Source organism: Etheostoma cragini, chromosome 20, assembly GCF_013103735.1.
Source record: "Etheostoma cragini isolate CJK2018 chromosome 20, CSU_Ecrag_1.0, whole genome shotgun sequence".
NCBI classification, from domain to species: Eukaryota; Metazoa; Chordata; class Actinopteri; order Perciformes; family Percidae; genus Etheostoma; species Etheostoma cragini.
In genome coordinates this window covers 12,404,659-12,417,176 of record NC_048426.1, presented here as the reverse complement: position 1 = coordinate 12,417,176, position 12,518 = coordinate 12,404,659, and the positions used below count along the sequence as shown (strand labels likewise).

At 39.0% G+C, this 12,518-nt stretch overlaps 1 protein-coding gene across 4 annotated transcripts in view; it reads left to right on the top strand.

The window, feature by feature from the left end:
• The window catches only part of myo6b (myosin VIb), a 39,349-nt gene extending 27,724 nt beyond the window's left edge, over nucleotides 1–11,625 (top strand). For 2 of the 4 annotated variants that reach the window (XM_034859221.1, XM_034859220.1), the window contains 8 exons: nucleotides 146–354; nucleotides 448–526; nucleotides 2,645–2,805; nucleotides 2,966–3,016; nucleotides 7,007–7,110; nucleotides 8,247–8,381; nucleotides 9,345–9,563; nucleotides 10,325–11,625. In XM_034859221.1, coding sequence (XP_034715112.1) covers nucleotides 146–354; nucleotides 448–526; nucleotides 2,645–2,805; nucleotides 2,966–3,016; nucleotides 7,007–7,110; nucleotides 8,247–8,381; nucleotides 9,345–9,563; nucleotides 10,325–10,524 — 1,158 coding nt within the window. In that variant the 3' untranslated portion in view covers nucleotides 10,525–11,625. The remainder of the gene's footprint in view (nucleotides 1–145; nucleotides 355–447; nucleotides 527–2,644; nucleotides 2,806–2,965; nucleotides 3,017–7,006; nucleotides 7,111–8,246; nucleotides 8,382–9,344; nucleotides 9,564–10,324) is intronic. The other 2 variants (XM_034859224.1, XM_034859223.1) reach the window with 1 other exon arrangement.
• Nucleotides 11,626–12,518: the final 893 nt, after the last annotated feature.

The window sequence follows — 12,518 nt, the reverse complement described above, 5'->3', positions numbered from 1 at the left end:
ATTATTAGTAGTAATAGTTATCTAGGCAACCCATGGTTTTGAATTCCACTGAGGCGTATGGAAGAAGATTTGGATAAAACATAAAAAAGTATTTATTCACTTTGTGACCATCACTTGCCATTCTCAACTTTCTCTTGACCCCTAGGCCACAGTGATGACCTGGAAAGAGATAGACACAGAGTACCAGGGGCTGGTGAAACGCTCAGAGCAGCTGCTCTCCTCCATGCAAAAGAAGAAGCAGGAGGAAGAAGAGAGCGAGAGGCTGAAACACATTGAGGAGGAGATGGAAAAAGAGAGGAAGACGAGGGAGAAGGAAGAGCAACGACGCAAACAGGAGGAAGACGACAGAAAACTGTAAGTGATGGCGGAGGGGGATTGTCAAATGATAAAGTTTGATAAAGTTTACATTCAGTTCTAATGAAGATTTTTTTTCTCTAAACATTTAAGGAAATCAGAGATGGAGCTGAAGAGGAAGCAGGAGGAGGAGGATAGAAAAAAGAGAGAGGAGGAAGAGAAAGTAATACAGGTTTGGACCTGTATGCTCCCAAATTAGGTTGAATATCATGTTGTGTGTGTATAATGTAGATGTCTTTTTTAACTTTTTACTGTTGATATGTTTTATTTATTTTTAAGTACATGTGAACTCATGGCTCCCTGCAGTTTGTTCTAAACTGAATGTTTACACCCAATGAGGGCACTGACCCCTGCAGCGACTGGGTGTTCATACCCTGCCATGCCATTATAATCATAATAATTGCCATTATAAGATGGTTTCCTAGACTTAATCCTAATCCCAGACTGAGCTGGACCTTTATTGGGTCCGTTCCTGCAGTAAAATGTGCAGTATTGTTTGTGGACAAATCACTCCTGTCATGGAATTATTATGGTTTCTTCCTATATTTCTAGGTCAGGGTCTGGGATGTTTTCTAAATGGTCCCTGCTATTAACATACATACCAATTATTCAACTCCAAAGTAAATTATATATCTCAAGATGTTAGTTTTCAAATACCATACTGAGCCCTCAACTAAATCCCATGGCTGTTAAGAATACACAGTTGTATACAGCATGTGTGTGTTTTGGATTTAATGGGCAGCAAGAAAAAAACCACAACTCCATCGTTAAGATTCTAATGTTTCCCCTCACTCTGCCTGCTCTCCCCTCCGATGTGAACATTCATTCGGTCTCCCACGGAAACAGCCGGTTCATGGCATTGGTCATATCCCCAGTGGATTGCCTGCAGAGTCTTGATTGATGGTTCCAGTTCCTAACTCAACTCCCTTTATTCCCTTCCCATGTTTCATGATCATGCCTTTTACAATCATCTACACTATTGTCCATCTCTGCCTGTTTCACTCACAAACCTTTCATTTGTCACAATCATTTATGTAAGTGTTATTTCCTTATATTCTATAATTTTTCTCCTCTGGTCTTATCACTACACACACACAATTCTGTTACGCGTACATCACACCTTCTGTCCTTTTTATTCACCCAAGGCCAGTTGGACATTACCATGCTGTTGTTATTTTTTCTTTCTCGTGGTGAGACAGCTGAGACCAGGCTGTCATAAGCCACATGTCTCAGGAGACTCTCTGCAAAGTTTGTTTATCCACTGCTCCCAGGCTCAAAGCTGCAGCAGTAAACCTTCTAAGGGTGTCTGCTATGACTTTCATGGCATATTATTCTGTGTTCTTTGCTATTTTCTGCTGTGTCAAAGGTTAGTCTGGCACTGTCTTGCTCACTTCAAACTCTGTATGATGATGTATTTTAACCTAAACTATTTGTTGCACAACACCCAGTTTTACACTGTGCAGTTAATTCTTTTCTCTCCAAGATTCTCGTTTAAAATTTGAGTTAAGGAGTCGATGCATCTCATGGGTCTTATTCTGCAAACAATGTATTAGATTTGACTTTTTTGGAAAGAGAGAGAGTGCCTATTATGATTTGGGGGTTTAACATATAATCTGTGTAATAAAGCTTTTTTGAGCTTGCGCTTGCTATAAAGCAGCTCAACTTTCAAAGTGAGGCCATCACAATTTCAAGTTTAAGTTCTCTTGTTTCACACTGGCCATGTTTCACAGCTGCTGTTGGGTTGACCACCCTACAGTATAAATAATATATTGTTAACTGGAGAGGCATTCATATTTAAAGCTCCTCAGAGAAAAGTATCCATTATGGATGTCATTAGTGGCCAGTAAATAGGAGATGAATATATTTCAGATACACATATGGATACAGTCACATACATATATTTATTGATTTATATACAGTATAAACAGTGTGTATATGTATATGAATTCTAGGTGCCATTATAGGAATATTTAGGCTATTAAAGATATTTATTCTCCGTAAAGTAAAAAAGGTTTTAATCTGGGTCAAATTTCTATAACAATGTCCGGACTGATTGTTGTTGAATGTTTGTCTGTTGTATGCCCTGTTTTGTCTAGACATATTACCATTAAAGCTTCCTTAGCAACACTACCCTCCGGATAAATATGTCTAATTAGGCTCAGGAACACGGATTGTTATGAAGGGTCTGGCACACAGTGAAGCATATAGTATTTTAACAGGATCTAGGTTTATGTACTGTAGATTTCATGAAGTCACATTAAAAGTGGTTTGTGTATATTTGTGTTTACAGGCGGAGTTGGAGATTCAGCTGGCTGTGGAGCGCGAGGAGCAGGTCCAGCGCACCACCATAGTGGAGCAGGAGAAAAGAGACAGAGAGTTAGCCATGAGAATCGCTCAGAGTGAGGCAGAGCTCATCACTGAGGAGGGGCAGCTGGACGCAAGTCTTCGCAGGTATTCTATATGTGGACACAATGCACACCTTTTGATTTAAACTGCCCTGCAGTATAAAGTGCAGAGTAAACAAGCAGCGTGAACAATAACTTAAACTGTGTGTCTTAACCTCAGCATGCATGTGTAACTGCATTTTTTCTGTTGCTGTGTTTTCTCCCAGCGACGAGTCATTTTCAGAACTTCCTATCTCTTCATCCTCAGCCAGGGCCATGTAAGATATCGGCACTATAACTGCCCATGTCCAAGTCTACTTCCCACAAACAATAATCCCTCACTCCCTCGCCGTCTGTCTTATCCTCTAGTAGGACTACTCGTAGTCATACAGTAAATGTCTAAGCTCCCTAAAATAACTGCAAAAATAAACCAGCAATGCAAAGCCAATGAAAAAAAAACCTTTAATTTTATCAAATCTTCAGTCAAATTTAGATGTTTGGTATGTGTTATTTTATGTGAATCTTATGAATCGTAAGAAATGCCATTTACTGAATAATTATGTGTGATGATTATCACACACAAATGAAGGTGGCCTACTAAATCATAATTGACAGGTGCATCAGAATGTGCAACATGTGATCTCTGATTTCTCTCTGATCCTAATTGGCTCTGCATGACTCTTCATTTGATGAAGCTTGTCTGTGTCCTTTGCACAAGCTCATGAGCTTGACTGTCTATGTGCTTCCCCTGACTCATACACTGAGTTGTTGTAAATCTGTTATGTCCTTTACATACATGTATAGTTTATACCAACTTTAAACTGTATGATAATAACGTGAGAACCTTTGTTGTAGGTCTTCATCAACTCACTTGTGTGGACCTCTAGCTTAAATAACAATAATGATATCAGTGGCTTTTAATTATGACAACTTTTTTCTGACCTCTGCTAGGAAATATGGAAAGTATAGTATAGTATTTATAATAGTAAAAAATGGTACTTAATTATTTACTTGTGTTAACGTACAGCCCAATGTCTTGGCAGTTTGTGAAATGGTCACATTATATAATCTATTGATTCATGTACAGGTCACGTTAATGTCGTTATTTTCGTGTGTTGTTTTATGAATTTTAAAGTAATGTACTGTATTTCAATGGGAAGCCTTTATTCTCGATGAGAGAACAAGCAAGTAGTATTGAAAAGCCAAAAATCCGCGCATGGATGGGATGTTGGTTGGGGTGGTGGATGGGTCAAACAACACAGGACTTTCACCCCAGACACTGGGGATCACGTCCCGCGTGTTGCAGTTCCTTTCCTCGTTATTCTCTTCCTAACCACAACTGTCCCGTTGTTGTACATGTGGCGTTTCATTTTCCTGTAGTTGGGTGCCACAGAGACCGCGGATCGTGTCCCTGTGCCCGGGGATCGCGTGACCTGTACACAAATCAATAAATCAGAACCAAAGAGAACCAAAATTAACAGCTTATGTACATGAACACAATGCATAGTACTGTTCCCATGGTTACCTGCAGCTTAAAGAATCTTGAAAGTCAGCTGTGTTAAAAAACACTCCCTTGTTCCCTCTTTCGTTAATCCATATATAGTAGACACTCAGTAGTTGACTGGATTGCAGCTCGGAGTCATTTCGAACACTGTCATTATTCTCATTTAAATACAGTATGTCATGCAGACTTCATATCCCTAAATCTCCATCATAATTTGAACTTCACAGTGGAAGTGGAAGTGAATTCCCTTAACCCAACTCTGTGTTTAAAGCCTGTATGAGTCTTATCTACAGGTCCGGTGTGCACAGAATTACATTTGATCCAATAGTCTGTAATCTCGTCAGTGTTGGCTCGGGCATCCAGGGATCATGTTGGATGTTTCCTGCTATCGCTGTAAGTCAACTGCCCCCTGGAAACCCAAAGGGGATCTGCTGCAAAAAGAAGCACCAAAGGTCACGTGTGTTGCATGTGCACACCACTGAGCTTAAACACATTAAAGCATGGGTGCGGTTAGAAGTATACCACTTGCTGGCGTTTTAGCTAGATGACCACCTCCTTCCTTCTACATCCATTTTCGGTTCACCTATTGCCAAAAGCTAAGCCCTGGCTATCGCTTCACTCTCACGTCTTCTTTACTTGCTACAACAAAAAGAAAGTATCATCACCATCACACACTGGCAAGTTTGGCCATGAATCATCTTTGCAGTCAATATGATTTATAAATGGTAATCTGCCTGATGATTCGTAGATCGGTAATCCTCTTCTCTGAGACATTAGCCGCCATGCCGACTGTATATAGAGTAGGTAAATCCATTATTGAATTAGCAGCCTCAACTCAGCAGGGAAGCTGGAGACACAGCTGACCCGAGCTCAGACATGCTGAAACTCTGCAGCCCCAGTTTCAATTATATATTACAGTACTGCAGCATTTGCCTTTTATTTTTTGGTCATCTTTCATTCTGGTTAAAATAAGCCTGGGCAAAAAACACTCAAAATGCCTTCAGATTTAAGTTGTAACATTAGAAGAGCTTTCCATCATTTTAAGTGGAGTTAAACATTAGGTTGCAATGATACAGACAGAGTCTGCTCTCCAGTTCCCCGTCTCTAATTTAATCAGCTGAGACAGTGAAGAGGGCTTGGAAAGAAGTGAGGCATCTGTTTTTATTTATTTATTTACAATGGAAAAAAGGTTTGGCGAATCATTGCTCCTAGATTGCAAGTTGATGCACGCTCCATTGCAGTTGGTGATGCAATGCCTGTTTGTTGCCAAGCAAAAAAATAACATAGGCCAAAACTAAAGAAGAAAAGAAGTAAGCATAATAACTGATTGCGTCATGGAAGCACCTGCTGCAGGCACCGTGGCCAAGGTAACAGCCGATGACCACCCCGAAGACAGTGGTGATGAAGATAATGTTTCACACCTTTGGCCATAAACAAAAACAAGTTTTACTTTGACTTGTAATACTTAAATGTGCACTACTACTACTACTGCCCCCATGTTTTAGTATCTGTCACTACTAACTAACTAACTGTCACTAACCCCCACCCGTCCCCCAACCATCTTGTCTGTTACTGGGTGGGTTATTGAGATAGTGGTTTGTTGTGTATTGGTGCCTATCCTGTGCTAGCCTTTGTTTGACATTTAAGACCCCTGTGTTGTCTCCCGAGACCAGGCTTCTTCACCTTGTATTAAGGGGGCAGGCACCTAGTGGATCAAGGCAAGATACCTATGATCTGAGACAAAAATGAAATTGAGCCATGCAGGAACTCATAGTGCCCTTTAAGTGCATTTAATATAAAAAAATTGATACATAAGTACAGTAAACATCCATCCATCCATCCCTTTTCATCCGCTCATCTTGTATCGGGTTGCGGGGGCAGTAGCTCCAACAGTAAACATCAGATCATTTAAAGTCCTCATATTATGCTTTTTGGCTTTTTCCCTTGCCTTTAATGTGTTATGTATCTTTTTTGTGCATGTAATAGGTTTATAAAGTGAAAAAGCCCAAAGTCCAGCCCAGAGGGACTTACAATCTCCAACAGAAAACACTGTTCATAACCTGCTCCAAACAGCTCTATCGTAGTCCAGCCTTTACTTCCTTGACAAACGTGCGTGACTTTGTAACACACGTTATAATGCTCGCCTAGCTGCTAGTGTGGCACGCCCAAATACTCTGATTAGCTATCAATGCTTCCTAACTACTGTGCATGTGTGACTCCCAAAAAAGATTGAATAGAAAAGTGTAATGCCTCACTCGGTACTAAAACAGAGTGCTCAACACACAGGGTGAAAAGAGGAGCTGCAGCAATGTGCAGTACAACAAAAATATGGTGTTTTCTGAAAATTAAACCTATTCTGATATAACCTCTAAATACAATTATGAACCTGTGAATGAGTATAAAATGAGCACTTTAAGACTTTTACTCTAATAATATTCTAAAATGTGACTTTAACTTCCACCAAAGTTATTTTCTGGTAAGATACTTGTACTTTTACTGAGGTATTGCTTTCAAGACTGGTAAAAATACATATAAAATGTTGCTGTTAGTACTGTTGTTCCTCAGGAGAGATTGCTTCTGTTATTTAGAAGCTGTCACTTCCGTGATTGTGAAATGATATTCAGCCTTGAAAAATAAGTAACCTAAAATGCTTAATCTCTGGTCACTCCCACCTTGTTACACTCTTACCTGTCTTCACCCTCACCTATTGTTTCTTTTTTTTTCTCCCTTTAACACACCGGCGTTCATCTGTTCCTTGCTACAGGGGTCCTCAGGTGCAGGCAAACAAAGCTGCTGCTGGTGTAAAAAAGTATGACCTCAGCAAGTGGAAGTATGCTGAGCTGCGAGATGTCATCAACACTTCCTGTGGTGAGAAATCCCGAACAAGATCAGGATAATGCCATCTTTATAAACTAAAGTGTGCGTGGGGCTGTTACAAACAGATCCAGGGGGCAGAGCTCTTAGTGAAATTAAACTATTTTCTTTCATTCCAAACGTATTGTACAATTTTTTAGCCCCTAGATTATGTACTTCAGCAGCACATGTTTTGGCACCAAAAACGTTTTTCATCTGCACTCTGTTTCATTTTTTTCTCTTTGTGATTTTTTTTTTATAGCAAAAGTGAGTGTTGAAAAGCTGAGGCAGCTGTACAGAGTGTGAACACAAGATTGCTCGCCTAAAAAAAATCAATCTGAGGATGTTCCCTTCCCACAGCTGCTACGACTCATCAGCATGCGTTTTATTGGTGGAGAGAGAAAATTATTATTACTACAGCCCTTCCAAGTCATTCCCAGCCAACCCTCGACTCAGTCAGCATGCGAAGCAGATGCCTTTCTGCTTTCACACTTGTCAATGCCTTTTATCGTTGCCAGACTGTATACAGTACTCTGATCAATGCTGGGAACAGTGTGATTCCAAGGACATCTGGCTAATTTTGCTTTGGTGGGGAAACCAAAAAGCTGTGTTTGAAGTATTACTAATTATAGCCATATGTTCATTAAAAGAACTGTATGCTGTGAATGTTTTCTTTTATTTCATTAAAGGAAAGAAAACACAGTGTGAGCCCCTAAACTCCTCATTATACTGTGTTAGAGATATAATAAAGATAATTTTGATAAAGTTTTAGTGTATCAAAATTAAACATGTTGTTCAACTCATCTCCAATATAATGCTTCCCACATGATTCCCTGAACGATTTTGGCTATTTTGCCTTTATCATAGTGCCAGACTATTTCAACCAGAGTCCAGCTTCATATTGTAAAATGTGATATTACAAGCTTAAAAGGAACAATTCCAGAAGCATCAAAATAAATTATGATTATGTACAGAATTGGACTTGAAAAACAAGTGACACGCAGGGAAAATTCCCTGAGACCAGATAGGATGGAAGGGAATACCCTTGTTCTATATCTGTGGGAATACCTGTATGTCCCATGTCTAATCCATACATATTTGCATGTTGTGGAGTTGTTTGAGTGCTCACTGTTTTCCCGTTGTGTGGACAGACATTGAGCTGCTGGCGGCCTGCAGAGAGGAGTTCCACCGCCGTCTGAAGGTCTATCATGCATGGAAGTCCAAGAACAAGAAACGTACCGATGACGGAAGTGATCAGAGAGCTCCTAAATCTGTCACTGACTACGGTTGGTAGAGATTTTTCCCTGTGTCACCCTCTTGCTCTAAATGAAATTGCATGCATCATCTGTGGATATGAACACAAATCTGCATATTCACAAACACAGCACGCAAAAGTACATTTCATACATGCACACCTCACCCCTGGCACATCACATCACAGGTGACACATATTTATTTTCTCTCACTTTTGCCAATAGCTGTCATTAGCACGAAATAATGACCTGCACAATCTGCGCAATCTCCTTGTGTTTCCCTGCATTCAATTAGCCGACGAGACGCTAAGGCCTGAAAAATGCAGCTGCCTTCCGCCTGGCTCTGTCCAAAATATTTGTTCTAATTAGCAAGTAACTGCCATCCCTGCCTCTATAGGTGCAGTAGCTGCTGATATGACAGCTCACTGCTTTGTCAACAAAGCATTTGGTCTGTGCCACAAACACACACGCAAATGTTATTTTGCTGCTTTAAAGCTTACCGGTGCTCTGCATTTCCCTCCTTTTTTCATCTTGAAAACAAATATTAAGTTTGATGGGGGAATGGGCACAGTAGATTCTCTGTTGCTTTTACTTTCACTACATTTACTCACTTTTTCTTCTGATGTGATAGCTCCTGAAAGCCGTACTGGCAAAGCTTTGTTTGTCTTATACTTAGATCCTGTTCTTGGTCTCTGCTGATGCAGCAGGGGTCATATCCAGCCATTTCATAAGAGGATAAAAGCTGCTTTACCCCGTTTTTTCCATGTGAAATTGACTTTGGCATTTCCGGGCTCCTTTTTCATCTCATACATTTTGAAAGCTTTATACTTTGTTTTCTGCCCCACTCAGCTTGTTCTGTGCTGTTAGCAAAACATGGAAAAATGCGAGTATTATATGGTTATTTGGGACCAAATGTCAGATGCTTTGTTTTGAATGCTACTCTGGAGATAAACAACAATATAATGTCATCTTATAATGATCACACTCCCACTGCAGCTGAACAGAACCCAGCTCCTCCAATGACGACCCAGCATCAGGAAGTGGCCATGAACCGCCAGCAGCGATATTTTCGCATTCCTTTCATCCGGCCAGCAGACCAGTACAAAGACCCGCAGAATAAAAAGAAGGGCTGGTGGTACGCCCACTTTGATGGGCCTTGGATAGCCAGACAGATGGAGCTTCACCCAGACAAACAACCTATTGTGTTGGTTGCAGGTGAGTCGGCAGCTTTTGCTTGTATTTTCATGTCATGAAATCCTGATTTTTGCATTGCAACTTACCATTATTGTGTAACACTTTATAATAAGGGTACATGAATTATCATGAATTTATGCATTACTATATGCATGATTAACCCTGAATTGATTCATAGAGTATTTAATGTAATATACAAGGATTAATAGTAGCTCATGCATGACTTAATGCAGGAACAATATTTGAATTAATGCATCAATTAAAGTATTTCAAAAATCATGATTTCCCCCCCCCACCACCAAAATCATAATGTTAGGTTAGATATATTTCCAGGCGCTGTAAAAATGCCTGACCGTCACTCCTGATAGGATAGGATGAAATGCGGATATGTCTTCTCACATTCTCTACGTTGCACTTTACATACATGTTTGTGACAATAAAAAAAGTGATTTTACATTAAGCATTCTTTTGTATAAAACAAATATTTTTTGTTTTATCTGTTTTTTGTGGGTTTCCAATCCTCAAATTGCCTTCCAATTAGTTTTTTTGTCTTACAAACTCCAAAAAGATCAATTAATTTATAAATACATAAATCAAAGAAAAACAGAAAACTACAAAATTGGAAATTACGTTAATCAAATGATTGTTTCAGCACAACTTGATATGATTTATTTAGGAGCTTTAAACAGGAGTTTAGTCCGTACATTTACATTTAATGGATAATTGTGCATAAAGTTCACGTCCTTTCATTAACCCTCTGTCCTTATTCGTCCACCACTCAGGGAAAGATGACATGGAGATGTGTGAGCTGAGTCTGGAGGAGACGGGTCTGACCAGGAAGCGGGGGGCAGAGATCCTGCCCAGGCAGTTTGAAGAAATCTGGGAACGCTGCGATGGAATTCAGTACCTTAAGAAAGCCATTGAGAACAAGCAGGCCCGCCCCACATATGCTACGGCCATGCTTCAGAGTCTCCTCAAGTGAACCACAGCAGCAAGATAATCGTCAACATGAAACATGACCCTGATACACAGACTCACAAACATAAACATGCACATTTAAGGCCAGCGCGGTGTACCTGTGGTTTGTGGGATAAAAAGTAGTAACCACAGAGAGAGATAGTCCTTATACAATCTCAGCGTAGACACTCAGTGTTTCATCTCCTTTTAAATACGGGAATGTTCTTTATCTTCACTTTTTATATATTTTATTTTGCTGTGTAACACCTTATTGGTATAGCGTTTAGCATCTCAGTCTTTTTGTCAAACTATGCTTGAATGGATTATTGCACTGTGAGGCCTTAAATTGCAATAAAACTGCACTACACCCAGGAAGTCTTAATTGATGCGTAACTTATCTAACTGTTAACCTGAAACCTTAACGGTCTGCAATATGGACAATAAATGAGATATTTAGAGAAAATATGTAGTTGTAATAGTGACTAACAATTTTGTCTTTCATTATATATACAGTATATATATATAAATATACATATATATACTGTATTTCAGTAGAAAACAAATAGTAATGATATTTTGGTCCTCCGTTTGACACTTGGGACAATCACCTTTTTAATGGCTGCACACAAAATAAGATTTCAATTTAGTCATAGAATGTATTTTTTAAGCAAAATTAGTTTATTTAAAGTGCTGGGTTTATTACAATTTTAGTTTTGTCTTTTAAATCCATCTTTAACTGTTAAAACCCATGAAAAGGGAATCTTTTTGTATTGTTGTTCATTTGTTACACAAGAAGGAAACGAAGTTAGTTTTCATGTTTGCAGTTACATTGGTTTGGGGTTGTTTAATGGTCACTAATGTAATTTGTGTGTGTGTGTGTGAGTGTGTGTTACACGTTTGTTCATATACTATTTTATTAGGCTGATTACTAGACTCCTGTGTTGATTAGATCAGGAACATTTCAGTCATCTCATTGGACATTCACGCAATATTTTTATTTAGTTTCACACTTACTGAAAGATTCAGTAGACGACTGGATCTATTGATCACTTTTAATAGTAGATATGGTTGTATTTGGCCTCCCGTTGCACTGGAATACTGTAGACAATAAATGTATGCCCCCATGTTCCTGGTTGCTTTTTCTTAAAGTTGCTATAAATAATCGACAAGTGAGAACGAGTTGTGGTCAGCGCTCTGATTGTTCCAGCAGCTAACAAGATTATTGTGTAAATTAATTAAACAACAAAGACTAATGTGCTGCTGATGTCATCACTGAGCTGAGGCTCACTCCCATTAAGTGATTGAGTGGATTAAAACAGACTCTACATTCTCTTTTTGTAGATACTGTCTTTAGGTTTCTCTGCTTTTGTGCTAAATTGACAACAAACAGCAATAGAGGATTATAAAAACACGGATGAACCATAAGTAGACCTTGATTTCACTGCAAACGTGTTGTACTTAAACGCCTTTTCAGTGCGTTTTCTTCATATAATAGGTATTCGAGCTAGTCCAGCGAAATTACAGTAACAATCGGTAAGTAGATGTGTCCTTGATTCATCCCACAAAGATGGTTGACTTCAAGCTTTAACTCTTTAAAACAACTTTTTTAATTATTTGTCACAACTGGCTCAGTTAGACATCCTTGAGCAATCAAAAACCAACAAAACATCACATTTCTTAATGCAAAAGAAATGTTTATTCTTTGCTTTTAATTGCAAAATGTGTAAAAAATCCAAATCTCAAAACAGACATGATTAGTTGGAAGAGTTGTTTTGAATAGGATAGATTGATAAATACAGCTCAGCAGCCAATATGTCTATAAACAATATGTTATGACCCAAGTCAACAGTTTTTACATTCATTCTCTTTTTGGGACACAACAATGGTAAAGTATAGCATTAAAATAAACAACATGTCACAGTCTAAACCGAAGATACCACCATGTGTATCTGTGTGTAAATTATAAATACCTCATTGTGAGGAAAGAACAACCTTTGCCAAGGGTATACAGGAAATGTT